Below are 25,364 nucleotides of genomic sequence, written 5' to 3' on the forward strand. Positions count from 1 at the left end.
AAATTTTGATTTATAGAACAGTCATTTTTTTCAGCATTAAATTTAATTTATCTTTGCTAAAAGGAGAAGACTAGTTAGACATGAACTCAGCTAAAAATTTAGAAGCTCAGTTGTTTCCCAGTTAATTACAGATTTATTAATTGAGTCTCCCTGATATGACTTCATGCTGTAGTTTCAAGATCAGCTTGCATGATGAGTTACTCCTACTCTAACAAGGATAAACACCAAGCCATCTATGTGCCTTAGAGTCCAAGGAGAGGGTAAAAAACGAAAAAGTCAGGTTAGAAATCTGTAGAACTCAACTACAACAGGTCCTTTATGTTGATGACTGAAGTTTCCATGATTCCAACGTTAAGTTCTCAGGAAGTATAAATGTGTTAATTATATAGATATAGAGAACAGTAATAATGCCACACAAGACCCATTAGAAATATAGAATTTATTTCTCATTACATTCAGACAGCAATATATTGCAGATTTGGACATGCCACGTCTCGTATCAAAGCTGACTTAGATACAGATCCTATGTCTATAGTTGTGATAGCTATTGCTAGCCCAGGAAACACAAAATATGTTTCTGGAGTGGCTCTCTTGAGAACTTCAAGCCATTAACAATAATTTTTGCAGATGGGCACTCTTGACAATCCACAAAAATTCATCTGTCATAGCCTACATTATCCAATCCTAACTGTACCTTACCTTTACAGTTCCAGAGCTCAAGAAAGCAATTTCAACAAGAGCAATGGACAGGGAGATTGAGGACTTGCCCCTCATCTTCCCTCAGGCAGCAGTTCTCAATAAAGGCAATACCATGTTATAAGGCAACCAAATTCCTCATGGTCCATGGTCTGTGCTTTTGGCAGGCAGCTCCTTTCCCATCCTGTAGGGTTTCTGCAGCCCTTGCTTCCATTCCCTCCTTGCACATCCAGGTGCAAGCTAACAAAAGGAGTCAATCTTACAGTTCTGACCACATCCTAAAGCATGTTATTTAAGTCATCTACAACAAAAAGTCTGTGAGCAACAGAGAAAAAAAAATTTGTTGTTTAAATCTTTAAAGTACCATGAACAAGAGGTATCTTCACAACCAGGGTCCTGACAGCATCTGTTCAGTCTACTTCCCTTCATCCTTACAAACTCAGAAAAACTGGGGTGTTTTTCTCATCTTCTCACTCTGCAGGCATTCAGCTTGGGAATACCAGGAGCTGCAGTGCATCATCACATGAAGATGGTGAGGGGCAGGATAGTAAAAGAATGAACAGGGAGGAACACAGAGACACTACCCTTGGCAGGCTCTGCACCAGCCACACAGAGAATATGCATACACACAATGAAGGATTTTGTTGTTTTCTTGCTCTATTTTTTCTCAGTTTTTTTTTTTAATTAAAAAAACCCCACATTATTCCTGCTAAGGCTGGTTGTGCAAAGTTACTTTTCAAGAATCACCATTCAGTCTGACTCAGTTTCTGCAGACAAGCTTCCTACTGATCCATTTCTCACTAGCATCTTGCTGTAGTTTTTCTGCTGCTCTTCTTTGAAAGTATCTTTGACTTTTGCTCGTTTCAGACCTCCATCCCTGGAATAGAGCAAGAGGGAAGAGTAAGCCATCAGGACTGTTATAGCTATTGCTATTGAACTATGCATTACATTAAAACTCTACAGTTGATTAAGGTAGGTAAGGTAATCTAAATTATTATTATTAAAGGCTTTTTTTCAGAACTTCTATAACATCCAATTTTAAGCACGTTTATTAAAGCCTTTACCTTAAGCCACAACACTTATGCAGTTCAAATTTTGAATTCAGCCCACTGAAGCAGTCTATTCATGTTGGTAACAAGCTGTACCTACAACAGAAATCTTTGCCAATCTGGGATGCTACTTCCCCAGACTGTAGAGGCAGCCAGTCTTCTGCAACACTACAGTTGTGAATTGCCTTATATTATTCAGAGCTGGGTCTCATAGTTGAATCTATTTGCCCATTCTCTTCATCTGAATTTTGCTCTCAAATTTGTGTCATATGAATCTAGGCATTATCCTGCTACTTACTGAGGCAGGACATGAGAAAGTCAGAGCAGAAAGCCTCAAGGCCTATTTTATTTTTTGGTGTTCATCAGATTTGCCAAGCAACCTCACTTTTGCTACTTAATCTCAACATGAGAAACAACTGTGACTGGACCTACTTCAAAAGCATCAAGCCTTTAGATGAAACTCACTGCATGGTACATGCTCCAAAGACTTGATACGTCTTTTACTTTCACATACGTGCATGTGGAGTTACTCCAGTGTTTTCTCTGAGTGGAATAAAGTGATGTTGAATGTTATCTGTCACAAAGCTAAGGAGGGAAGCACCTATCAGTCAAACTAACCACAAATAGTCCATAAATTCTAACAAGGATGGCATCACTCACCAGGGAAGTTCAGTCAGTCCTCCTTGGCGAGCAATGGCTGACCTCACTCTGTTGGCAAACTGAACAGCATCTTCATCTTCCTTTAAGGGTCATAAATTCAACATAAAGCAGAGAGAAGTCAACTGAAGCAGACTTTCATAACATTTTTTTGTCTGCTGTCTCATCAAATTAGCTCACTGCCAAACAACCCATTCCTTATCATGCCAACATCACAATCTGCTGTTCCCATGTGATAATAACTCATTTTTCCCCTAAAGCGTTGAAACTAGGAGAAAATTTTGCTTCAACAAGATGGAACATTAACATTATTGCTACTGTGAACAACATTGCATTTACTGCAATCCTTTGCATATTTGATGCACTGCTGATGGTAGCAAGCTGCATCAGGAAAAGCAGAGTCCAACCATACATCAGTCAGCACTGACAAAAATCCAGTATAAAACTGATTTGGAGACATGGGGTGGATAGAGGTTTTGAGGAAAAAAAGAGTAAAAGTGCACTTGCAGACACAGTCAAGTTCTTAAATAGTAGTCAGGCAATCAGATGCTTGATTACCTTTCTAACCATTGGTGGCAAGTACCACACATTGCAAACGATGGCCCAGCTGGTCATTATTCGCAGCAGGTAGCTCACGATGTTGTATTTGCTGCTATTCCAGAAGGCATCTCCAAACTGAGGATCATACTGCAAAGGATCACAAAAAACAATTGATTAAGCCTTTTCCCAGACCATCACAGCCTCTCAGACCTGGGATTACATGGCAGAACCAGCAGCAGTCACCCATTTGCCTGGACAGCTGAAAGAATTAAGTATGCTGTGAGCAGAATGCTTCCCTTCAGCACTGGGAAGGACTAGCTGGATTTCTCTTCCTTCCAGCTTTCTGGAAGAAGAAACTGACCTCTTCAGGGCCTACCAGCCAGGCTCTATTGGCCAAAAGACTTCACTTTCATTTCAGCCACTTATTCTCCAGGAGCCTTCCACAGCATGCACCCAATTGCCAGAGCTACTGTGCTTTCAATAGCAGCGGTATTGAAACCGCTTCCTGCCCCTCTCACAAAAACCCATCCCAAACTCTGAAATTCAGCAGCCAGCTATTTCCACTTACTTTGATTGCAACAGGATAGATTGTCCCTCCTATCTCAAAGCTCCCCTTCTTGAACATCATCACAGATGTATTGTTTATGCAGGTGCCTGTCCAGAAGAGAAAGTCACTGCTTCACACAGCCATTTCAGTACAACACAACATCCATATACAGGTCTTACCATAAATAGCCTGCATTTGCTGCTCACTGAGTCAAGCATCTCTCCCCTGCTTACTTTTAACTTTTGTCTTGTGACTGACTCCCTGAATCAAGCCAGAAGGTGTGCAAGACAAAATGCACAATGCTGAGGTTTAAATATCTAGGACAGCAAATTAATAATCTCAGGGCAAAATAAACAATCTTCCCCTTCTTCTGCCTGCAGCTTTTGTCAGGAGAAGCAACGTCCAGAGACAGTATTGTGTTGTCTCCATGTATATTCATCTTACATTAAAGATGAAAAGCAGGAATGCCCTAACAGAGTTGAAGCCAGAGGTGAAGGTAGATTTGAGCAGCAGAAAAGAGAAAAGCCATGAAAAGAGAACAGGGATGACATCTACACTGAATGAAGATAAGTAGTTCAGCTTCTTACCTTCTGGAAAAATTAAGATCGGGAGTTTGCTTTTATCTGCCACATGTTCCCTGAGTCTGTGGAAGCAGAAGGAAAGCTTAAAAAACAACTCATTTCAACTCTTTTCTTTCCTCAGGCAGGTGCATTAAAAATACCTTTATATATTATATATGTATGCAACCGAAGCCTTTTACTAGACACTAATTTGTACTTGCTTTTCTTTTCCACAGACACTGAAGCTTTGTGCCTGCCATCCCTCAGGCCCCTGGAGCGTTATATTGAGGCAAGATCCTGTTTTCTTTACATTATTTTACTGATGACTGTCAGAGAAGCCAACAATTACATGCCATTAAGCCAGTCCAACTAACTCAACTCAACTCAACCTTCAAGAAATTGCCTACATAAGAAAAAACCTTATTGGTGCAGTGGTCCATCCAATCTCTGCTGTTTAACAGTGTATTTCTTAAAAAAGGGGACCTCTAAATGCCTACAGCTCATACTACTTGACTAACACTTGGACAACTTGGCAAAGCTGTCCTGCTGTGCAGAGGCTAATAAGCCAGTGAAGAAGCTAACCAGTCCAAATTAACCTAAAAAGCTCTCTACAGATTAGGAAGGATTTTTATCCCTGTACTACAGTACCCATGGGTATGCTTTTGATGACATCCAGGAGAAAACCACTTTTGTACATAGCTTATATTCTCATAACAGGACATTTTGCCTCTCACCCAAACAAATAAAGCTTTTTATATCTAGTGGCTCATAATTACCAATGAAACTGAGACAGTTTTTGTCACAGAAAGCCAACTTTATCATCAGTATTTCCTCAACAGAAAGTACCTGAAATTAAGTATCTTCACATCCTTTCAAAACACATACCTGATTTCATCACACATTAGCTATTATGCTGATGGCTTCCCAACTGAGATGCTTTGAGACAGTCTGCAATTCAAACCTTCCCACAACCTTTGGTCTGAACCATGACAGGCTGTATAAATGTTTCAAGCCTTCCCTGGTGACCTGGGAACCTGACATTTTTGACTGCAGTGCACTGCACCAAAGCCCACACAAGCAAGCACACTCAGGTCATTCTGAGCAATGCAGTGTGCTGCACGCCATCCCTGCAACTCATTCCCAAATCCGGGTCCTGGACTGCCCGTTGCCTCTCCAGGGAGGCAGCCCAGCACACACCTCACCTTTTTGTCACTAGGTGGCGATCCTTGATCTCAGAGCGCTCGAACCAGACGTGAGGACAGGCCTTGACCGTGGCTCGCTGGATAATGCCCATTAGCCCACCGTGAACCTGGCCCACCTGCAAGCCCAGCAAGGCACATCAGTGTCTGAGACACCTGAAAGGCAGAACTTCCTCCTCTCCAACCCTCCAAGAAAATCCAACAAACCCAAATGCACTGGGAGACTGCAAGCTAGTGACCACAGAACTGTTAAAATGCATTAGCTTGAGAGCACCTAGACACTCACATGGAAGCCTGCCTCAGGTACTTGAACAGATGAACAGCCTGGCATTGACACTCCAAGGACAACTTCTCCAGCACATAATACAGACCAATTTCAACATAATTTACACTTGTGCCCACTGAACACTGCTCAAGCAAGCATCTCTGCTGTGAAAGTTAAGCACTGAAGTCCACAAGCAACACCCCACAATCTTTCCCTCTCCTGGTCCCTCAGCTGTGGTTATCTTGGATGTCCTCATACCATTGCATAGCATCCATCATTTGTCAAAATGATCGCATCTATCGGTGATGTGTGGTTGGCAACACAAATTCCTCCTTTCCGAGGTCTGTTTTCCCTGCAATTACATGTTTTTTTGTTAGACTGCTAGTGCACTAAGCACCACATTACACACCAAATAGCTCCATGAAGCTGTCAGGTGAGTCACCCTCCAGTGTGACATCAACTTGCAGCTCAGGAGAGCAGTCCCCAATTCCAGTGGGATGACACACACATATAAGCACATTCACACTTGTGCTCACTCACTTGTTATGGTAATGGATAGTACCAGACAGAGCTCTGACAAGGATTCGGGAGCATGTGAGGTGAACCACTTCGCTCAGGTAGTTCTTCACCCTGAAAGAAATCAGACACCTGAAGCATCCTGGAAAGCAGCTAGACACACATGCAATATTCTCCAGCCTACTCAGGGCTGAAATTTTCCTGGTATTCTGGAGCACAGAGGGATGTTCCCAGCTCTACTACTCACTTGCTACAGCCGCTCAGCCAAGATACATCATATCCTTGGTGCTACTTAGCTAGCCAAGGCTGTCCCCTTTTTGGTGGGTTTTTTTCATCCCAACACTACTACCTGTTCTACAATGCCCCATTTGAGTATCTCATGGCAGCAGGAGGAACCCACCAGAAATCATCAACCTTAGTGCCAAGACTGGTAAGAACCCAACCTCAGCCCAAATTCAAAATGCCACTAAAACAAGGTCCACAAATTTGTGGGTGGAATGGACTATTGGTAGTCTGTTATAGGTACAAATCTGTCCACTCCTAATCTTCAGGTGCTTGCACTGATGCAATTCGGTGAGTTCATCCCTCACACAAAGTACCTACCTGCCATTTGGCAGCTGTCCCACTGCTGTTGTTCCCACAATCATTGACATAATCCCAATAGCAGCGAGGGTAAAGCTACAGACAAAACAGACATTAAACCTAAGTAAGTAGCTTTGCTCATTGTAATACTTTCCTCCTTTAAAATGAAAAGGGATTGCAGAAATTCAATTATTCTTCAGATACTTGACATATGCAGTTCTCTAACTCAGCAATTCCCTGATCTATTACTTAAAGTCCTGGTCTGGCAAAGGCAGCATGTTGGAACCCCGAAGCCTAAGAGTTTTGAACTTTCTGTGCTTTCTGACACTAACCCACAAGGGAACACTGCTTTTGACTTGAGGCCTTGGAGAAGGCTTCCAAATTTGAGTGATAAAGTTAGAATCACTGGTGTGTTGTTAGAATAGAAGTGTGTAAGTTCACATGGTGAAAGGTTTTGAGTTTGGAGTTTTTAGAATATAGTAATAGGTATAGAACAAGATGGACATTGTTGGGCATTGTCTCTTTCTTCCTTCTGCTTCCTTCTTCTTCATGATTTCAGGTAGTAGTTTTTAGTTGGATAAAAAAATCCAGCAGTGCGGGTCACAGGTGTTTAGTTATTGGGTCAAAAGTATAAATAATATAGGTGTTAGATTTTAATTAAACTATTTAGCTTTAAAAGACCTTGTAACTAGCTAAATTCATCTCCATTTTGCTCACTTTTAGCTAGTAGCTAGAAGTGTTGCAGAACTCTCTGTACTTTAAATAAGATTCAATAAACAACCAAGTCCGAATGAGAAATCTGTCTCCTTCGTGTTTTAATCCTAACTCTGAATAAAAGCAAAACAAAATGAAAACAAGTTACTAATTAAGTGGTGCAATTAAACCCATCAGCAGCAGATCCAGATACTCCCATGCACACAGTATCAGGGAGTTTTAGAGTTTACATTTATTTTGCCAATACACATGGACTTAGGGGAAGCATCCATGGAAAAGATGACCACCAGCCTTACTCTACTCTCCACAGTGAATAAGGGCTTCTTAACATAAAGGGAGCCTTTAAGCAAGTTAATACTTTATATGTGCCAATGTTGCTTTTGGGTTAAAGCAAGCGGAGATGGCATTTACCAAGAAAACACAAATTTACCTGCTCCTAGGCTGACAAAACCCCTCAGCACCAGAGCTTACCGTAGGGGCAGCAGGAAGCAGTACCGCACTATCACCCCAATGACCCACACAACAGTCAGCTTCAGGCTGATGTAATGGAAGTTGACATTAGTCCTTGTGAGCAGATTCCAGGAGAGCAGCTCTTCTGAGGAAAATCGTTGAGTGACTTCATCTTCCACAATGGCCTCAAATCCTTTTCTGCAGAAGTAGAAAATGTGGGAGAATTCGAAGTCTGCTCGATGCAGAAGAGAGATTTCTTTCTCCATAGGTGTTTCATCCCTTTCAATGATACCTTGGGAAGGAAAAGGGTAACCACCTGAGAAAATGATTCTGTGATGTAACAGTCACCCTCCAGACCATTTGTTACTCTGCATTACTCAAGGAGACAAATTTACTGTCAGAGCCCCTCCTAGGACAGGAAGAGAAGCTGTGCAGTTGAACACAGCATACCCTGCAGGAGGCCACTTGCAACTCCCCTTCCTCACACCAACACCTTGAGCAGCAGTTATATCAAGTTCTGTTACCTACTGAACATGAAGCAAGAAGGCAAACCCTTCCCATCATTCGGTATGTTCTCAACTCAAACTTTATCCAGGATTCTCTTATGCTTTCAGAAGAAATCAAGTGAAACCTTGGCCTTTCCAATCCCTCTGTGGTCTGTGTATTTAAGGGCATTCAATCTCCTTGATGGAGGATTCTCTAGTCCCATCTTTTGTCTGACATTCTGGTGTCCCATAGCCACAATGCTGCCAAAGCCCCAGACCACAACACTGTGCATAGACCAGCTCTGAACCAAACACACTTCCCTGCCTTCACAGCACAAATATTTTCTTTCTGTAAGTACAGGCAGACCACACTATTTTTAAATTTTATTTAAAATCAAACAAAGAAAAGCCCTCCAAAACACCACATCAAAGAAAGTTGTGCCTAGAGGAGCCTTGATTTAGTTCAGCAATAACAGCAGTTTCAGCTGAACTCTGACTACATAATGCCTGGAGAGAAACCTGGAGAGTTCTGAACTGCAGTGCAAACAAGTATTCCCCTTCCTCCACCCTTTCCATTTTTAAGCTTATGGTCTGATAAGCACAGATTTCTCATCAGAGCTTTCAAAGGTAAGAACAAATTGTGTAAGCTAAACAAAGATCAAGTAGCTGCTGGCTGGTAAGCAAGTCTGGCTCCAGAAACTGATGACCAAAGAAATCTAGAGTAACAGTTAACCAGAAAAACCATCCCCTGAGACACTCAACTTGGATTACAGAGGTCCAAGTTCAGGTTGCCACTCTGTCAGATACCCTCTGATAAATTGCATAATCTCTGTGCTTCCATGCTGAGATAAAAAAAAGGGAAAGGACAGAGCATCCAATTTCGTCAAGCTCCTAGGAACTTTCCACATCATAAGATATGTTTTTGTAGGAAATCTTCTCCTAATGAAGTCTTGCCAGTAGAAAATCTCGGTATATTTCCTGTGTCAATAATTGTAACATTTAAATTACAAGTGATATGGAAAATCTTCATATGGCACATGCACACGTATGGGATAACACAAGAAGCTCCAAGATACAAATCCCACAAATCACTGAGGTAAACACTAAAGAAAAACAACATGCAACAAAACATATTGGCACCTTCAGCTTGGAACCTGGCAGCCACAACTTCCAATTGTGTTGCATTGTCCTAGCACAAGCCTACAAATATAAACCATTAATATGGCTCACCCAAAAAGCCACATGCTCTTCAGGATCTAAATTATACAAGCATGCATTACAACAAACATTTACCAAAATGGACTACACTAATGTCATATGTTAAACCCAAATCAGTGCTCTAGTTTTTATTCAATTCTTCTTGTACTCAGAAAATCTCCAAACTGAAATATCCAGGACTGTAGGTGAGTCATCAGTCTGACCTGTCTGCTCTGTGCTGCTGGAAACAAGTTGTAGGCAAGAAACCAGGGGAATGGTCCAGCACCTATCACACCAGTACCACCCCTCTCTCCAGTCCCCAGAGCTGGGAATGTTTCCTCCTTATTCCACCCATTCAGCACCACTCAAGCAGCTGGCCAGTCTAGCTGCAGCTTCTCAGCTGAAGCCAACCCAGAGTTCAAGTTTATCACAAGCTGAGGTAGCAGGGCTGTAAAGTCTTGCCTCATCAGTCTGTGCTGTCATTGTCACATGACATCCCTATGCCAGCACCAGCTGCCCTGCAGCCTTGGGACAGCTACTCCAAGCCAAGATCTCATCAGCACACAAAGGTACTACGAACAGAATTACACACACACGCTGCTCTGGTGATGTACTTAGCCTTCTTGTAATCACAAGTCACATTCAATGGCCTTTAATCCCTTGGCCATGGGCACAGCTCAGCTTGCCAAAGGCAGGAGTACAGCAAACATTACTCTCAACAACAAAAAAAAAGCTATAGTCACTGTTTTTCTCAGTATTGCAGCACAAACCCCAAGCCTTCAAGCTCACATACTCCAGTCAACTAATTATACCAGGCTCAAATTTGACACTATCTACTTACATTGTAAGTAGATATACTTAGTAGTATCTACTTAGTAGTATATAGTAATTAGCTCCTTAGTAGTATCTACTTATGTAATAACTAGACATTACTACTAACATTATTTGCATAAGCTTTTCTTTTATCGAATGTAATTTTCAAATCTCTTATTAGTATTTTTCTCTTTTTTAAACCCACCACCTTGCTGACAACCCAGCCAGCACCCACACAGAGAGCTGAGGTCTCTCTGGTTATTCAGCTGCAGTGAGAGAGACACTACCCTTCAGGCACCTGCTCAGCCAAGAGCAACCACTGGGTCCAGCACACACTGCCCTCAAGCAGAGGATCTTGAGGTGACTGCACCACATAATTCCCCACATAACTAAATCAGTCAACATTTGAAACTACTCCTTATCACACCACCAACACAGGGGCACTGGCTGCCCTTTCTGCCAAGAGATGTAAATTTGTGGATTTGATACTGCAGAGAAAGGTGGTGCCTCCTCAATTGTGCTCACTTGGTTTTTTGGTTGTTTTTGTGGGTTTTTTTAACTGAGGGACACAATTTCAAAGTGTTTGAGGAGGACTAATTTTTCTCTGCCAGTGAACAGGAAAATTTGCCCTTGCACGTACATCTGCAGTGCTCTCCCCTATCCTGACCCACCTCCTAGTCCTGGCTGGGTGATCAGGAAAGACCTAAGAGGTGATACGCACATGCTTTCAGCACTTACACATAGTGCATACACACACAAACATTTACCTTTACCCTGCTTTAATCAACTACTCTGGAATTCATTATCAGCAGGAGTTTCTCCTCCCTCAGTAAATATTGTGTAATGCAATTGGGCCTCTGTCTGCTCGTGCTCTGTCACCTCAGGGGATGCCAACTTATATAATGCACTGTTAGACCTACACCTGTCCTGGCCCTCAAGTACTTTCTTCTACAGCCAGGAACTCCTAATCACAAGCCAGTTACTCCTATGCTTAAAAAATTCCCAAGAGCAAGATACGGAGCACAGCTTGGCACTGCATGTCTCCCCATACTTTCTCAAGTAAGGTACAGTTAAGACTGCAGCTTCCAGCAGAAAGAGCCACCTCCAGTGAGGAAAGGTTTAAACTTTTTATTTCAGATATACAAAGGACATTGAAAAGGGCTTCGGGCTACCACTGTGATTGTGCATCCCCATCCATAAGACTGCTTGAATGGAGCCTGCATGCAATCATCTATATTAATTACCTCAGGCCATTTTTACTATCTCTAATGGTCCTCCAGCCAGTGGAGTACACTCAACTTAGCACAGGTTCTTAACCACAGCACATATTAACACTACACACCCCTCCACTGCACACAGGAGAAATAGCTACTTGTAGGTTTGTTGTTTTTTAAAGATAGCTCAAATAAGCATCTACTAGCTAAGATATCTCTCCCTTGCTGTCTCTTTACTAGAGAAGAAATAACTATGTGTAAGAACAATCAGATGTCTAGGAGGGTGACAGCTCCTGCTGTGCAGCTAAAGCAGCTCAGTAGGGTCTCTTGCCCTCTCACTGGCCCATGACATGATGGAGCACCATCAGCTTTACAGGAAGAAAAAGGATATCTTCCTGCATCACTGGGAAGCAGACAACATGTCCTTGACAATTAGCTAACACAATCCCTAACTTTGCCTTTCCTCCTTTCCTCCCAAAAAACCCCACAACTTTCAGGACACTGGTAAGTGATATAGGATGTGCTTTTTCTCAGCCACTTGAAAGTCAGCAATTAAGCAAGACAAGGTTTAACCTTTTTTCAGAGCTGCTGTGCAGTACCTCCAGTTTATTATCACAGATGCTGACAGTTGCATCTGCTGCCATGGAAGCCAGTTCCATGCCTGGCCTGCAGACAGTGTGATCCCGGTGTTTGCAGTATTGATAAGGATATCCCTTTGGAGCTGAAACACACATACCCAGCTCAGCAATTGAGTCCTCACTGCTGGATCATGTTCCCATGAGCTAATCCACAGGCTCAGGTAACAATTGACTTGTCTGCTAACTGGCAGGCTGGGCCTGCTTCCAGCTGTGCAGCCTAAGGAGGGAGCACACAGAAAATGCTCACACTGCTGCCAAATGCTGTCATAACAGAGCAATTGAATAACAAAACTGAAGCATTTAGGAACCAGGAGGAAACCAAGTGCTGGCTGCAGTGCCTTGTTCAGCCTTCTCCTGTTTCCTGGGCAAACTCAAGACTTCTCTCATGGCTCCAAAGTCTTAAAGCCAACTCTGACCTACTACAGTCTACCACTCACACATAGTATGGGTTTAGATATAGTTAAAGAACTAATTTCAAAACTGGGCTAAAGGAAGAAAGATGAAGCAACTTTTCAGCTGTCTTTCTACAGACAGTGAGTGTAAGAAGTTTGGCAAACACTGATACTAACTCCAGAGGGTAAAAGGTCAATAGCAGCAGACTAAAAAAAAGACAAGTAGCCCACCACACACTTTCAACTTGCAGTCCTATAATAGACAAAGCACTGAGCTTTGGAAAGAAAAGTACTGTCCAACAAACTCTTATATCTCTTCAGAGAATATTTGAGTGCATTCTGATGCTGTTAGGATTGAGATAGCTGGCCATCAACCCTGCAAGCATCAGGGTAAATTTCAAACATTTCAAGATTAAAATTAACCTCATATTTAAACACAAAAATTTCCATCAACTGAGAACAGTCTCCATCTTAAGCTCTACTTTGTTTTGTTAAATTTCATATTGTTTCACAGCCTTCATTTCCTCATCCCCTGATTTTTCATAAATAAAAAGCATGCTAGCTTTCACTGGGGCAGAGTTAATTGCATTCACAGTGGCTGGTATGGGGCCGTGTTTTGGATTTGTGCTGAGCACACAGTTTATAACATAGAGATGTTTTTATTATTGCTTAGCAGGATTTACAGATCCAGGGGCTTTCCTGTTTTTCCTACAGACAGGCTGATGAGGAAGTTGGGGGTGCTTGGGAGAGTGGGAGGAAGCACAGTCCAGACAGGTGCCACAAAGTGACCAAAGGTATCTTCCCAACCATATGACATCATGCTCAGGATATAAAATGGGAGGCAAGCAGGACATCTGGAATGATGGTGTTTGTCTTTCCAAGTCACTGTTGCCCATGATGGGCGCTGCTCTCCTGCCTGCCCATAGGAAAGCAGGGAATTCATTCCTTATTTTGCTTTGCTTGTGTGTGTGACTTTTGCTTTCCCTGTTTAACTGTCTTCATCTCAGCCCACAGGTTTTCAGGCTTTTACCCTTGTGATTCTCTTCCCGATCCCACTGGGGCAGTGAGTGAGCAGCTGCCTGAGGAAAAACCATGATTTTCAGTGAGCATGTAACACCCCACCTTTCTCCAGTTCTCTCATGTACATATCAAAGTGCTTTATTTGAGAAGGCCTCAGTACTCCAAGGTCACAGGATGAGTCTCATCAATGTGACTTTACCCCCAGCTCTCACCATTAGCAGTAGGAGTCCGTGGCAACTGTGGCTGCGGCTTTTTGGCACTTTTTTGTAACCGGATAGTGGCCCACTGTTGAACAGAAAGAAAACATTAATTTCACAAATGCAGAATTCACTTAAGGAAAAACGTCACCAAAAAAAAACCCCAACAGTTAGTCAAAGACACATTGTGATTTTCAAAGAATATCTTCGCCAGGTAATCATCATTCATCTTCCTCAGATGTGCCCACAACACCAAACCCATACACAGTTCTTATAAAGAAACTCAGAGTAATTAATAATAATTAGAAAAACCAAACCAAAACAACACTCAGTGCTAGTCAGTACTTCCCAACTCTGCTCTCAGTCTTCAGAGAGCCAACTCAGTGCTCCACAACTGCTTCAGCTCCAGTTCAGGTACACAGCCACCAAGAGCCTGAAAGGCCTCTGTCAGCCTTGCTACTGCCACAGCAGCCACTGAGTGCAGGCTGCATGGAAAGCCCCACAGCTGAGCTAGGCACAGAACACACAGCATATGTCCACAAAGCTGACAGACACATCACAACCCAGCCTGTCTTCTTTCAGAGTAGTTTCATCATACTGAAGCAAAAAGAAAACCCAAGAAATCCTATCTGGGTTAAATGAAACTGAAGCCTGCACACAGCTGATTTCACTAAAAACCAAAAATAGCATTTGCAGTCATGGGAAGTTTCAATTAAATTCAGACTTAACCCAAAAAGGATTGCACCCAAGAATTTTCCAAGCTGAACAAACCTGACATTTCCCTTCACTCTGCAACTGCTTGTTTCTTGGCACCTTTACAGAATGGTAGAATGGTTTGGGTTGGGAGGATCTCAGAGATCACCTAGTTCCAACCCCCTGCCCCAGACAGGAACACCTTCTTCCAGATCAGGCTGCTCAGAGCCCCATCCAGCCAAGTCTTAAATACCTCCAGGGACAGAGAGTTCACAGCTTCTCTGGGCACCATGTTCCAGTTGCCTTCTCCAGGCTGAACAACCCCAACTCTCTTAGCTCTCATTTTGAAGCTCTGAGCAGCAGAAAAACAGCCCAACTCACCAGCTTTAGGGTGAGCTACAGAGAGCCCCTTCCTCTACCCTTGGGAAGGGCTTCCAGCTCACTTAGGGTTTACCTGCTCTTTTCCTGTGGGTGGTCTGAGACAATGAGACTGAAAGAGGGAATAAGGTAAGCTCTGCTCTCCAGCGAGTGCCAAAGCTTCCCAGCTGCCCTGGCTCCTGCAAAAGCAGGACAGAGTCAAGAGACTTTGTCTCATTTCCAGCCCCGATGAGGCTGGAGCCAGTTTAACCTGTTCTCAGGGCAGAAGGGTTTCTTGACCTCTATTTGACTCAGTTCCAGAGAGCTTTTATATAGCCCTCTATCTCAGGCTTCATTTTTACTGGGTTAACAATTATAATCCTTTTTCCATCCCGAAGTCTGTGATGTCAGAATAGTCCTTCTGGCCTGAATCCCTCCTTTTTCCACATGGCAGATTTGTTAAGGGATGGAAAGCTCAGCCAAATAAGGCTGATTCAGTGGTTCCCCATTACCCATATCAATTCCTCCTCCACGAGACTCCTTTCTATTTCTAGGAACACTGTTAAAATGGGCATTTTCAAGACAGACAGGTCACCCGGTAGAAATAAGCTCATATCAAGAGATCAGGATATTACCCTGTTCAAATCATAAATAGTTTAATCAGTATCAAAGGCATATATATTTTTTTAAGGAGCACACAGATGATGCTTGGTCTACACAGGAAGGACCCAGCCTCACGTTAAACCACACATTTTCCCCTCTAAACGAGCTGTGGGACACGTGGAGATGTAGTTCCTTTCTGAAAGGTCAGCATCCTGACTCATGCCACTATCTCAATCAAATAACTTCCCAGTATGAGCCAGTACTGCTTACTTTACCAGGTTTTGCTGAATCACAACATACCCCGCCAATACAGTCACTCATTTTCCCAGTTATGGTGCTGCTAAGGCAATAGCTCTTCCAGGAATTAATTTTAACTGTAGGAATAGCTCAATTCTTTCTGTAGTACTTAAGTACTTGTAGTAACTTTCTTGCTACACATCATTCTTAGAAATATTGTGACCATAAAAATTCTGAGAAATACCACCAAAACACTGTTCAAGGAAGAACCTATTGACAGCACTGTCATTTTACATTTTGCCTATGGAATGCATTTGGGGGTACAGAGGGACCAGAAAATACATTTACACAATCGTTTCTGACCAGACTTGAACCACTGCATTCAATGAATTAGAATCTCCACAAACAGCTAAGTCACTCATCACACAGAGGAACAAGAGCTTATTTGGATAATGGTCTCAGCCATACACACCACAAAAAAAAAAAAAAAAAAAAAGCTTTCACCCTTCAAATCCTCTCAAAGGGATAATCAAAACCTGGAAGAACAGTTTGTTTCGTGCTCAGAAAGAGAATGCAACACTCCCTTCAGAAAGCTCTTGCTACAGAAATCCTGCAGTTATGGGTTCATGCTAGACTGCATCAAAGCCTGAGCCTCAGCACAAATCATGAGGACACAGGCTATTGAGACAGGCCTTTGTAATGCCCAAAAACCTGCAACACCCCCCTGTACTGCAGTATCCTTTGACATTTTGCTATGCAAAGGAAGCAGGGCAATCTTCCCAAAGCACAGAAATTGCAGGGTCATGGAACTCAAGGCAGTTTCTACTGCTCAGGTGCATTTATCAGCCCTATTCAGAAAAGAACATTCCTTCTTTCTAAGTGCTCTGACCTTTGCTCCTCAGGGCCATCCAACTCCAGAAAGGTGCAGCAGCCCACCTGGGGGATGGGGGAGCAATGGCAAAGAGAAAGTCAGGACAGGACAGTCCCCTTTGCCCTCTACCCGTGCCTTCCCAGGAGATGGGAGCGCTGCCATGAGCCTGACACCAGCGTGGCACCCTGTACAAAGGTTGCACCGAGCATGCCAGGGGACAGCTGACTTGTGCTCCACAAGTCAGTGGCTGAGGCAGTTGTACATCCCATGCCAGGTCTCTCAGGGGATTTAAGCACACTTAATAGAACAGGCAATGACGAGATCAGCTCTCCCTCTTGGTCAGGAGCATTTGGGCATTCCTAAGGACCCACAAATACCAGATGACACAGCAAACTAGTTTTAAGTTCTCTGTCAACTTTCTGCTTACCTCAATCCATCATATTTCCAAAAACTAGGTGTGTTCCAGCAACAACAAGGAGCAAGAAATGAGAGATTTTTAATTAACATCTAATTCTTTCACGTATTTTCAGGCACCTGAGTTAAAGGCACTACCCTCAAAGCCAGAATCACAACTTTGATCAAGTGAAAAGCTTGTTTATATCCAGGCTGGGAAACAAAAGAGACACCACCCACAGTAATATAATTCCCCTTCCTTCCTGCTAGTCAGGGATATGTGCCATCCATCACTGCTTCAGCTGGTTCCTATGCTGAAGGACAATGTTATGATACAAAAAGCTATCACAATGAGAGCTGATCCACCCCACAGAGGGAAAAACAATATGTTTGTGTATCAGAGATCAAAGCATGGAACAACTATAAGCCATAGCATCCCTCCTACTCAGGAAATGAGCAAAAAGCAGACTGGCGCGTCTTTTGGATCTCTCAGTAACACTGGCACACACCTAAGTGGCTTCTCCCAGCCTGGTGCTGAGCTGGCAGTCCCAAGGACCTTGGTGCAAACCTGTGTTTTTAGTAGGGATTCTTGAAGCAGATTTGGAGAATAAGTATAAAACACCAGGCTCCTGAACAGACTAAAAATAGTTCTATAATGGGGCTACCCACTGGATTGGAAATGTAAAGTTAGAAAACAGCATGATCCCAGAACTATAAACATCACCTTATTATCCTAACTGCTGACAAGAAAGTAGCTTGGATGCTTTAATTACACAATGCAGAACCTGAAGATACCACACTTTACTAGGCAAGGAAAATATCAACTTTCCCTGAAAAGTTCTCCCTCCTTATCCTCTTAGAAAAGGCCTCTAATTTATCAGCACCTTAAAAAAAAAAAAAATCCAAAGTGGCCAAAAGATCAATTTCACTTAGGCATCACTAAGCAACTGCCACACACAGAGGACTTATGCAGTACTTGAGAAACATAATTGTCTATTTGGCAGCTGTCTTATCTGGAGTTAGGAAGGGCTTTTGATATCTCTTGTAAATGTGTGGTTTTTGCCTCAGAGGTCTGACTATCTCCAAAGCCAAACCTGACATGTCATTTCATGAAAACCCTTCTATACATTCTTTGCTGAGATCAAAAGACAAATCATTAGGAATACCTCAGAGTGTTGCCCTGTTCCCTCCCCTAAGAAATGGGGCTTAGCCTTTCACCTCATTTACCACCTTTACATCACCTCTGACTTAATGTTTGATGATTTTTCGGAAGGGAGAGATGACTGAAATCTGCAATCACGTGGAGACAGACCACTGGTGCTCCTCTTTTAAAGGAACCACTGGATCAGAGCCAAAAGTTTATGTGCTAGTTTAGGTGAGCATTCCTCCTTGGAATCTCTCCAAACCTCAATAACAACAGAAAGATTGCAGAGCACATCCCACACAATGCCACCTTGTTTAACACAGCAAAATCTGCTGCCAGTTATTGGGTTGTTTTGTGTGAGGCAAGAACACAACCACACCACGAGGAGCAATCATTTCCAAGCCAGGGCAAAAGGTCTTCTCTCATCTCCCATGTACTTCTCATTCTGATGGGAAACCCTTGGCACTGCCTCCAAGGAGCTTCCTAAATTCTTCTGCACACAGGAGTTGCATAGCAAGTCCTTCCTGGTAGACAGGTATCCAGTGAGCAATTAAGAGTCCAACTTCACAGGGTAACATCAATGGCATCAGCAAAAGTAATGCCAAGCAGCTTCTTTTACAGCAGCTTCACAAACTCTTACTTCAAGGCAAGCTCTGAAGATAGCTGCTGTAATTTTTTTAACAGCATTTGCTTATCAACAGCGTTCACCTGCTGTAAAATTGAGTGCAGCTTCAGACAAGAGCTGTTGACCCAGAATATGGTGACTTAATTACAGATGCAACCACAGGAGAGGGCAACCCCCAGCTCTGCCAAACTTACTAATGTGCAAGGACTATTGATTTTTAAATTTGTGGTAAACATACATAAAGGCCTTCAAAGGACTGGGGTCTATGTTAATACAGGCTGGGGATTTACTTAAAAATTCTGCACAAAATTTGCTAAAATACTATTCCAAGAGTCAGTGTGAGCCCTGTAAACAAGGGTACATCATTCACATCAGGCATGTCTCCAAGACATGCTTCTCATTACCATCTGAGCTGGCAGCTTGCAGAGCTCTTCGACTCTCCTCTGCCCAGCAGTCCTTGAAGGATACCAATTACACAGACAGAGGCCTTCATTGACTCTGTGCAATGACATTAGTCAGCAAAGCTTGCTGCCCAGGCCACTGAGTTACACAAGCAGCAGTCAAAGCCCGCAATGATTCATCTATTTATCAGCTTTGTCCTCTCCTTCTCCCTTCCCCACCCTCATACCTGGCACCACACACAATCCTGATGGTGATTCATTTGAAGAAGCTGCAGCCTGGCATACCTAGGATAAGAGTAACAGTCCATCCCACCTGCCCTGCACAGCCACGATCTCCAGTTTGACCAGAGGCACTGAGAAGTCCTTTTTTCCTCACATCTAAGTCCATTCATACTGCCAAGGTCATGTGCAACACAAGGAGCCTGGGCTTAACCTGCAGCTACAGAATAATATTACACTCTTGTCTAGCAAAAATACATTCCCTACAGGCAGCATAATAAGGTATCATAAATTGCTTCTGTTACAAGAGGCTGCTGTTAAACCCTGATGGATCAGTTACAGGACATGAAAAACACCTACAAGTGCAGCATCTGCTGTGTATTACAGCCACACAAGAAGCACTCTCTCTGCTCACTGCAAGCCCCCACAAGAAGTCTCAAGAGACTGGGAAGGGGAAGTGCTTGCAGTCATCAACAAACCAGAAATACACAATAATGTGATGTTAGTTAATAGCCAGGTTGGTTGTTTCCTGACACAAATGTGACCTAAAGACCTCACTTCCCTCAGGGTTTCTTAATATTTCACAAGTATTATGCACTGCACAGTTTAAAAAACACAAGAAATTTTTCCCATTAGAAAGGGTAAGCAGGGCACTCTGTACAAAGTGTTGCTGACAACTCAACTGTCTCAGGCAGCAAGGCACACCCCAAAAAAAACCCCAGCAGACTGGAAAAAAACCCCAAAGTATTTAACAAGGCGATCTGCAATCCATCAAGCAGAGATCATCACTTTGGGAGTGCACTGCCACTGCCAAATATATAGACACAGCTCAAACCAGTCCTCCAGATTTTCTACAATCTGATGGAAATAGAGAAACTGATCCTCTGTGACAGCGGCTGCTCCATGGGCCTCAATGAAAGACAAAGGACCTGCTGAAAGGCTGGATTCTCCAGGGCTCGGCAAGACAGCTCCAATGGCATGTTTGCAGGGGCCTCGACAGCCCCAAATCATATTAAGAGCTGACAAGAGGCACTGGATTAAGAGCAAAAATGAGACCAAGAGGTAAAGATGCACTAAATTTAAAATTGGAAGCTATCTGCTGATGTTGAAAAACAAACAGGGAGCAGTGCAGCATGCTGTGATGACTGCAAGAGACAGTCACCAGCATTTCAGCATAGGGAATATTTCTGTGGCAAGTGACTTCACAAGCATCAGGACAGCAGGTGACTAGTCCAGACTAGCTCCTTGTAGGGGCAAACAGGTGCTGGAGATGTTTCTGCAGCAGAACTCCCACATTTTAAAAAACCATGCTAACATGGTGCCAGAAATACTTCTATATTAAACATTGGAAGGAAAGCCACAAGAAAAAATGAGTAATCTCTTAAACGTTTGCTGAGTTTGGTAAGGTAATTCAGAAGCAAGTTAATGCACTTGCAGCAAGCTTTCAAATAGCAAGTGGTTTGCCTGCTGCACTTCTTTAGAACAACTTTCCACACATTTTCCCTTATCACATTGAAAAAAAATACAGTCACATAGGAAAAAATATATCCATATAAAGCTGGTAAACCCTAGTGCAGTACTTAAGGGTCAAATGCAACCCAACAGCAACACATCCTCATCTGTACATGCTGCGTTTTTCTTAGCAGCGTGTGCTTGCTGAGGCAGCTGAGCAGAGAGAAAAATCTATTGTGCACCAACTGATGTCCCTTGTCAGAAATGTCAGATGGTCAAAGTACAAAAACACTTTGTTCCTAAAAGGAGCTTTCCCCTCTCTTTTCTTGGATCATGCAGCACTAGGAACAAGCTTCAGCCTCCTGAAACAAGCAGAATTTTTTTTTTAAATTGGCAGGAAAAAATTCAAGCACAAGCCCCCTGTCATCTTCATCTTACTCCATCACACAGCTTACACTTACAACTGAACACCACAGACTCATTTTTGGATGTCTTGTTTTATCTGACATGACCTGAAGAGGTATCACAGCAAACTATAGAACTAACTGTCCCTGAACTATGGACAGACTTGGACGTTCAAAATAGATTGACTCTCATAAAGCAGACATTGTAACCTGACAACACAGGCCATGTAGGAAACAAACCTCAGTCACTGCGTCCTTCCACTAAGCCAAGACATAAACAGGCAAAACCAGGGAGCAACTGGGTATCAGCTGGATGCACAAACAGCCACCACTTTGCAGACGCTTCCTGTAATGTGGCCCATTAGAGAGGCAACAAAAGCAGCAGCATCCTGACTGAACACTCCGCAGGTGCAAGAGCCCACCCTCCTCCTGGGAAAGAGGGGAAAAGGCCTGGGGAGATCCAGGGCTGGGAGCGGAAGAGGAAGCTTAAGGAAGCTATTAAGTTAACACTGCTGAAAAAGGCCTCGGCCATCAGACTGCAGCATCCTGTGACTTCACAGAGCCAAAATACTCTTCGCAGGAGAAGACTGTGCACACTCAATTCAACATCCCAGGAAGTCTCAGACACCCAGCTAGCAGCACATTTCACTGTTAACATGATAGTTATTAATAACTATCCCTTATAAAAAGAAATACACCTTTCCAAATTATTTAGTAACCTACTTCTTAAAAGTCTGATATGCGAGGATACAGGACTTTTCCCAATATTATTCTGATTAAGATCCACAGTTTAGATATTGCACGTCTTCAGGTGCTCTTGCAGGCACTGCCTGGACCTGGCTGCAGACAATCGGCCTCTGTGGGGCCTCTAACCTGTGAGCCAAGGAACAGGAGACATCCCACAACAAACCACTTCCTTTCAGGGATTATCCCCATGCAAGTATCCTGAGGACAAAGAACTTGCAAGCAAAGCAAAGCCAAGTTGAGATAAGCAGAATACCTGGATGGATTGAGCTTCTTCACTCTCCCACAGTAAGTCCAGCTTAGCTGACTCGTCTCAGAATACCTTCCAATTTTTCATTGTCTTTTCTTTTATATATACATTATTTTATATCATATCTATATCAAATATAATTAGGCATTAATACAATTTTTAATATACTGAGCAGCATGCAATTCCAGAAAGTATTTCATGCAAAAGTAACGGTGACTTGCAAGATAAGTCATTATTTCCTCCCTTAGGCAACAGGAGAGCTCTCACAATTAACCATCGTCAATATGCCATGAGATACTTCTCCATAATTTTGCCCAAAACATTTTGAGTCACCTCTTGTTGCAACATTTGATGACACTAAAAAAGAATGATTAATGATCTAGGAATAAAGAACGCAAATTGTGGTTATTCACAGGTCATCACAAGTCATACAAACAAGACTATCTCACTAGGCCATCTGGATTGCTCCCTCAGGCCAGAGTGATCTTTACTTCCTATCTGCTATTCAAATCCTTTTTTCCACTAATAACTGCATCTTCTCTGTTCAACAGTTATCATGATACTATTCACAGTCCCAGAAAGTACTTTGAGGAGATTCATTCTCACCCAAAAGCCTTAAAACATTTTGACTTAAGACGTATTTAATAAATGCTGATTTATAGGTGGGATTTTTTTAGCCAGGCACTGAAGCACAGGAACAAAGCTTGCTTGAAAACCTCGGAGAACATGATGAAATTAGACAAAATCTACTTTCCATAGTCACACACTGACGTACATTGCATGGCCACTGACTGCGCTGTGAGTCATCTCACTTTTCCTCCTTACAGCTGTTCCCTTGGCTTGGGTGCCCCTCCTCCTTGGAAAAAGCGTAGTAAATATTTAAATCTGATCATGTCCAGCAAGAATTTAAAAACACATTTCCTGTCGAGGAATAGGGAGGGTTTTCACACACGTATTAAATATACCCCATGCAGAAAGCAGTTCCTCCGCGAGAAACTGGCTATCCCTGAGAATTTAGGGGCAGATGGCAACTGAGGTGCTGGACATGGGAGTCGGCGTCTGTGAGCATCAGCACTGCTGGCAGCAGAGCTTTATTTACCCCCTCCGAGAGCACGGCCCGGCATCATTTCCCCCGGGTGGAGCACAGCTGCCACCGAGCAGCGACAGCCTCGCCCGGGCCATGGTACAGCCTTAGGTGACGAGCTTTATTCCGCTCTCCTCCGGGTTCAGAAGCCGTGAGAACCACGAAATTAACACGGATCTCCAGTTTTCCCGAGCTGGGCAGAGCTGATGCCAGGCAGGACGTGACCCACCCTCTCTCCCTTACAGGAGGAGGCAGATGGGACCGGAGCGGAGCGGACAGATGCTCCTCGGGGATATCGGGGATATCCATCCCCGCACAGCCCCGGCCGGAGGGAGCCGTGCCCGGCTCTCCATGGGGAACACACCGCCGGGGACACCCCCCCTTCCCCTCAGAGCTCCCGCCTACCTCCAGCGTCTTCACCAGCACCCACATATAGGCCTCGGAGATGCCCAGAGAGACGCCCAGCGCCGAGGGCAGCATGACGAGCCCGAGCACCACGGCCAGCCATGCGGCGCCCAGCTGCCCCACGGCCCACACGACCTCCATGGCGGGCACGGCAGGGCTGGGCCGCACGACGCCAGCGCCGGCAGCAGCGGGGACAGAACGGGGACCGGGCGGCACTGCCTCTCGCCGGCCCTAAAGGCCCGCGGCCTGCCCCGGCCCGCCCCCGGCCTGCCCCGCCCCGCTCCGCCCCGGGGGCTCCGGGAGGGCCGGGCCGGCGTTGTCGGGCAGCTGGTGTGCCTCGGACGGGTGGGAAGCAGGCAGAGCCGGGTGTAGCGGATGGCACGGAAGGCTCCTGGCGGGGGAATGGACGGCTCCAATGGGGGCGGCACCGCCGCGGGGCAGCAGCGTGGGGTGGAGCGCCGCAGGATGCCCGAAACGAGCGGCTCGGGGAGCAAAAGGGAAAACTGGGGAAAGCTCCTGGGTCTGTGAATATCAAAGAAGATAAGGACAGCTAAAGAAAGGAAACGGGACAAGAGGTTCGCCTGCGTTTTCTCTTTATTTGAGCAGGGAAGAGGGGTTCACTGAGGGTCCAACCCCACCCAAGCATTAGCCCGCTCCAAAAAGAAAGGAAACTTGGTGGCAAGTGGCCGACCTGGCCTGTGCACAGCAATCCTACCGCACTTGGCGTGACACAATCCATACCAAGAAAGCGGTGTTAGCAGAAAAAGAGGGACGGCAGCCTTGACAAAGCATCCCAGGGAAAGGGAATAGCATCATCTTTCGAAAAAAAAGGCACTCAGCCTTATTTCTGTGTGCGTCTTTCATAACTGTTTCACAGAAATGGGATGTTTGGTGTGCCTCTCTCTGTTTGAGAGATCAGAAATGTATCTGAGAGCCAAGTGCTTAGGATCCAACAAAAAACCTGAATGGGAGTCCAAGGCCTACAGAACTATTTCCAGGAGAGTCGTGTGGACAAGGGCGTTGCTTTCTGGCTATTTTTCGCTCTGATGTCTCTCCTCCTACTCTTTGCCTCATCTGGTTAAATAATTTCTCTGAGGCAGAAGCAGGATGATCCCTGCTGAAGCCTCTAGACACAGCAACCAGGATTGTCCTGCTAGATCTGACATTGCCAAACAGCACTTCAGCGTCTTCATTCTTCTGAGTGTTTAGTTATGATCATGCCCAAAAGGCCCAGTTAGGATCAAGGCTATAACCTGTCAGTGCCATACACATTACCATGTGGAGTTCTTACCATAAGGAGTTCTTACTATCTGCACTACAAGTGGTTTTTAAATATGACAAAGATGCATGGATCCAAGTCAATTAAAAGTGCTCAAAGCCCAGAACAGAAACAAATCAAAAGCACATTACTTCCCAAACTGGCTGATATTTGTAACACACCCATAGATAAGATATTTTAATTTTGTATTTTGTCTGTTGCTTCCCAAGCAGAAAGTGATACAAATTTCTTAGTACTTGCTTGTGAATTTTCATCTGGGGTGCAAATGGCAGAGGCGAAATGCCTGGTTGGTTTGTTTGCATCTGGCATTAAGGAACAAAAGTCTTCATCCAAAGGACAGATGTAGCCCAAACAGCAACAATGGATGCTGTCTAGATCTTGAGGAAAACAGTGCAGTGTTCACAGTAATGGGTCACACAGCTTTGTATCTCCCTGACATTTCAGTACCTTCATTTAGCAGCAATATCTAACA

General features: G+C 43.9%; 1 protein-coding gene across 1 annotated transcript; it reads right to left on the reverse strand.

The window, feature by feature from the left end:
• Positions 1-424: 424 nt before the first annotated feature.
• Positions 425-23,887, reverse strand: LOC106854847 (glycerol-3-phosphate acyltransferase 3). Its single transcript, XM_014878987.2, has 12 exons — positions 23,614-23,887; positions 13,747-13,819; positions 7,797-8,067; positions 6,633-6,707; positions 6,054-6,143; positions 5,772-5,865; positions 5,252-5,367; positions 4,077-4,132; positions 3,511-3,596; positions 2,961-3,089; positions 2,406-2,485; positions 425-1,573 (listed from the first exon to the last, which is right to left on the reverse strand). Exons 1-12 carry the CDS (start codon positions 23,752-23,754, stop codon positions 1,447-1,449), a joined length of 1,338 nt encoding a protein of 445 aa, XP_014734473.1. The 5' UTR covers positions 23,755-23,887; the 3' UTR covers positions 425-1,446.
• Between the last annotated feature and the right edge of the window lie 1,477 nt (positions 23,888-25,364).

This window comes from Sturnus vulgaris, chromosome 4, assembly GCF_052056855.1.
Source record: "Sturnus vulgaris isolate bStuVul1 chromosome 4, bStuVul1.hap1, whole genome shotgun sequence".
NCBI lineage: Eukaryota > Metazoa > Chordata > Aves > Passeriformes > Sturnidae > Sturnus > Sturnus vulgaris.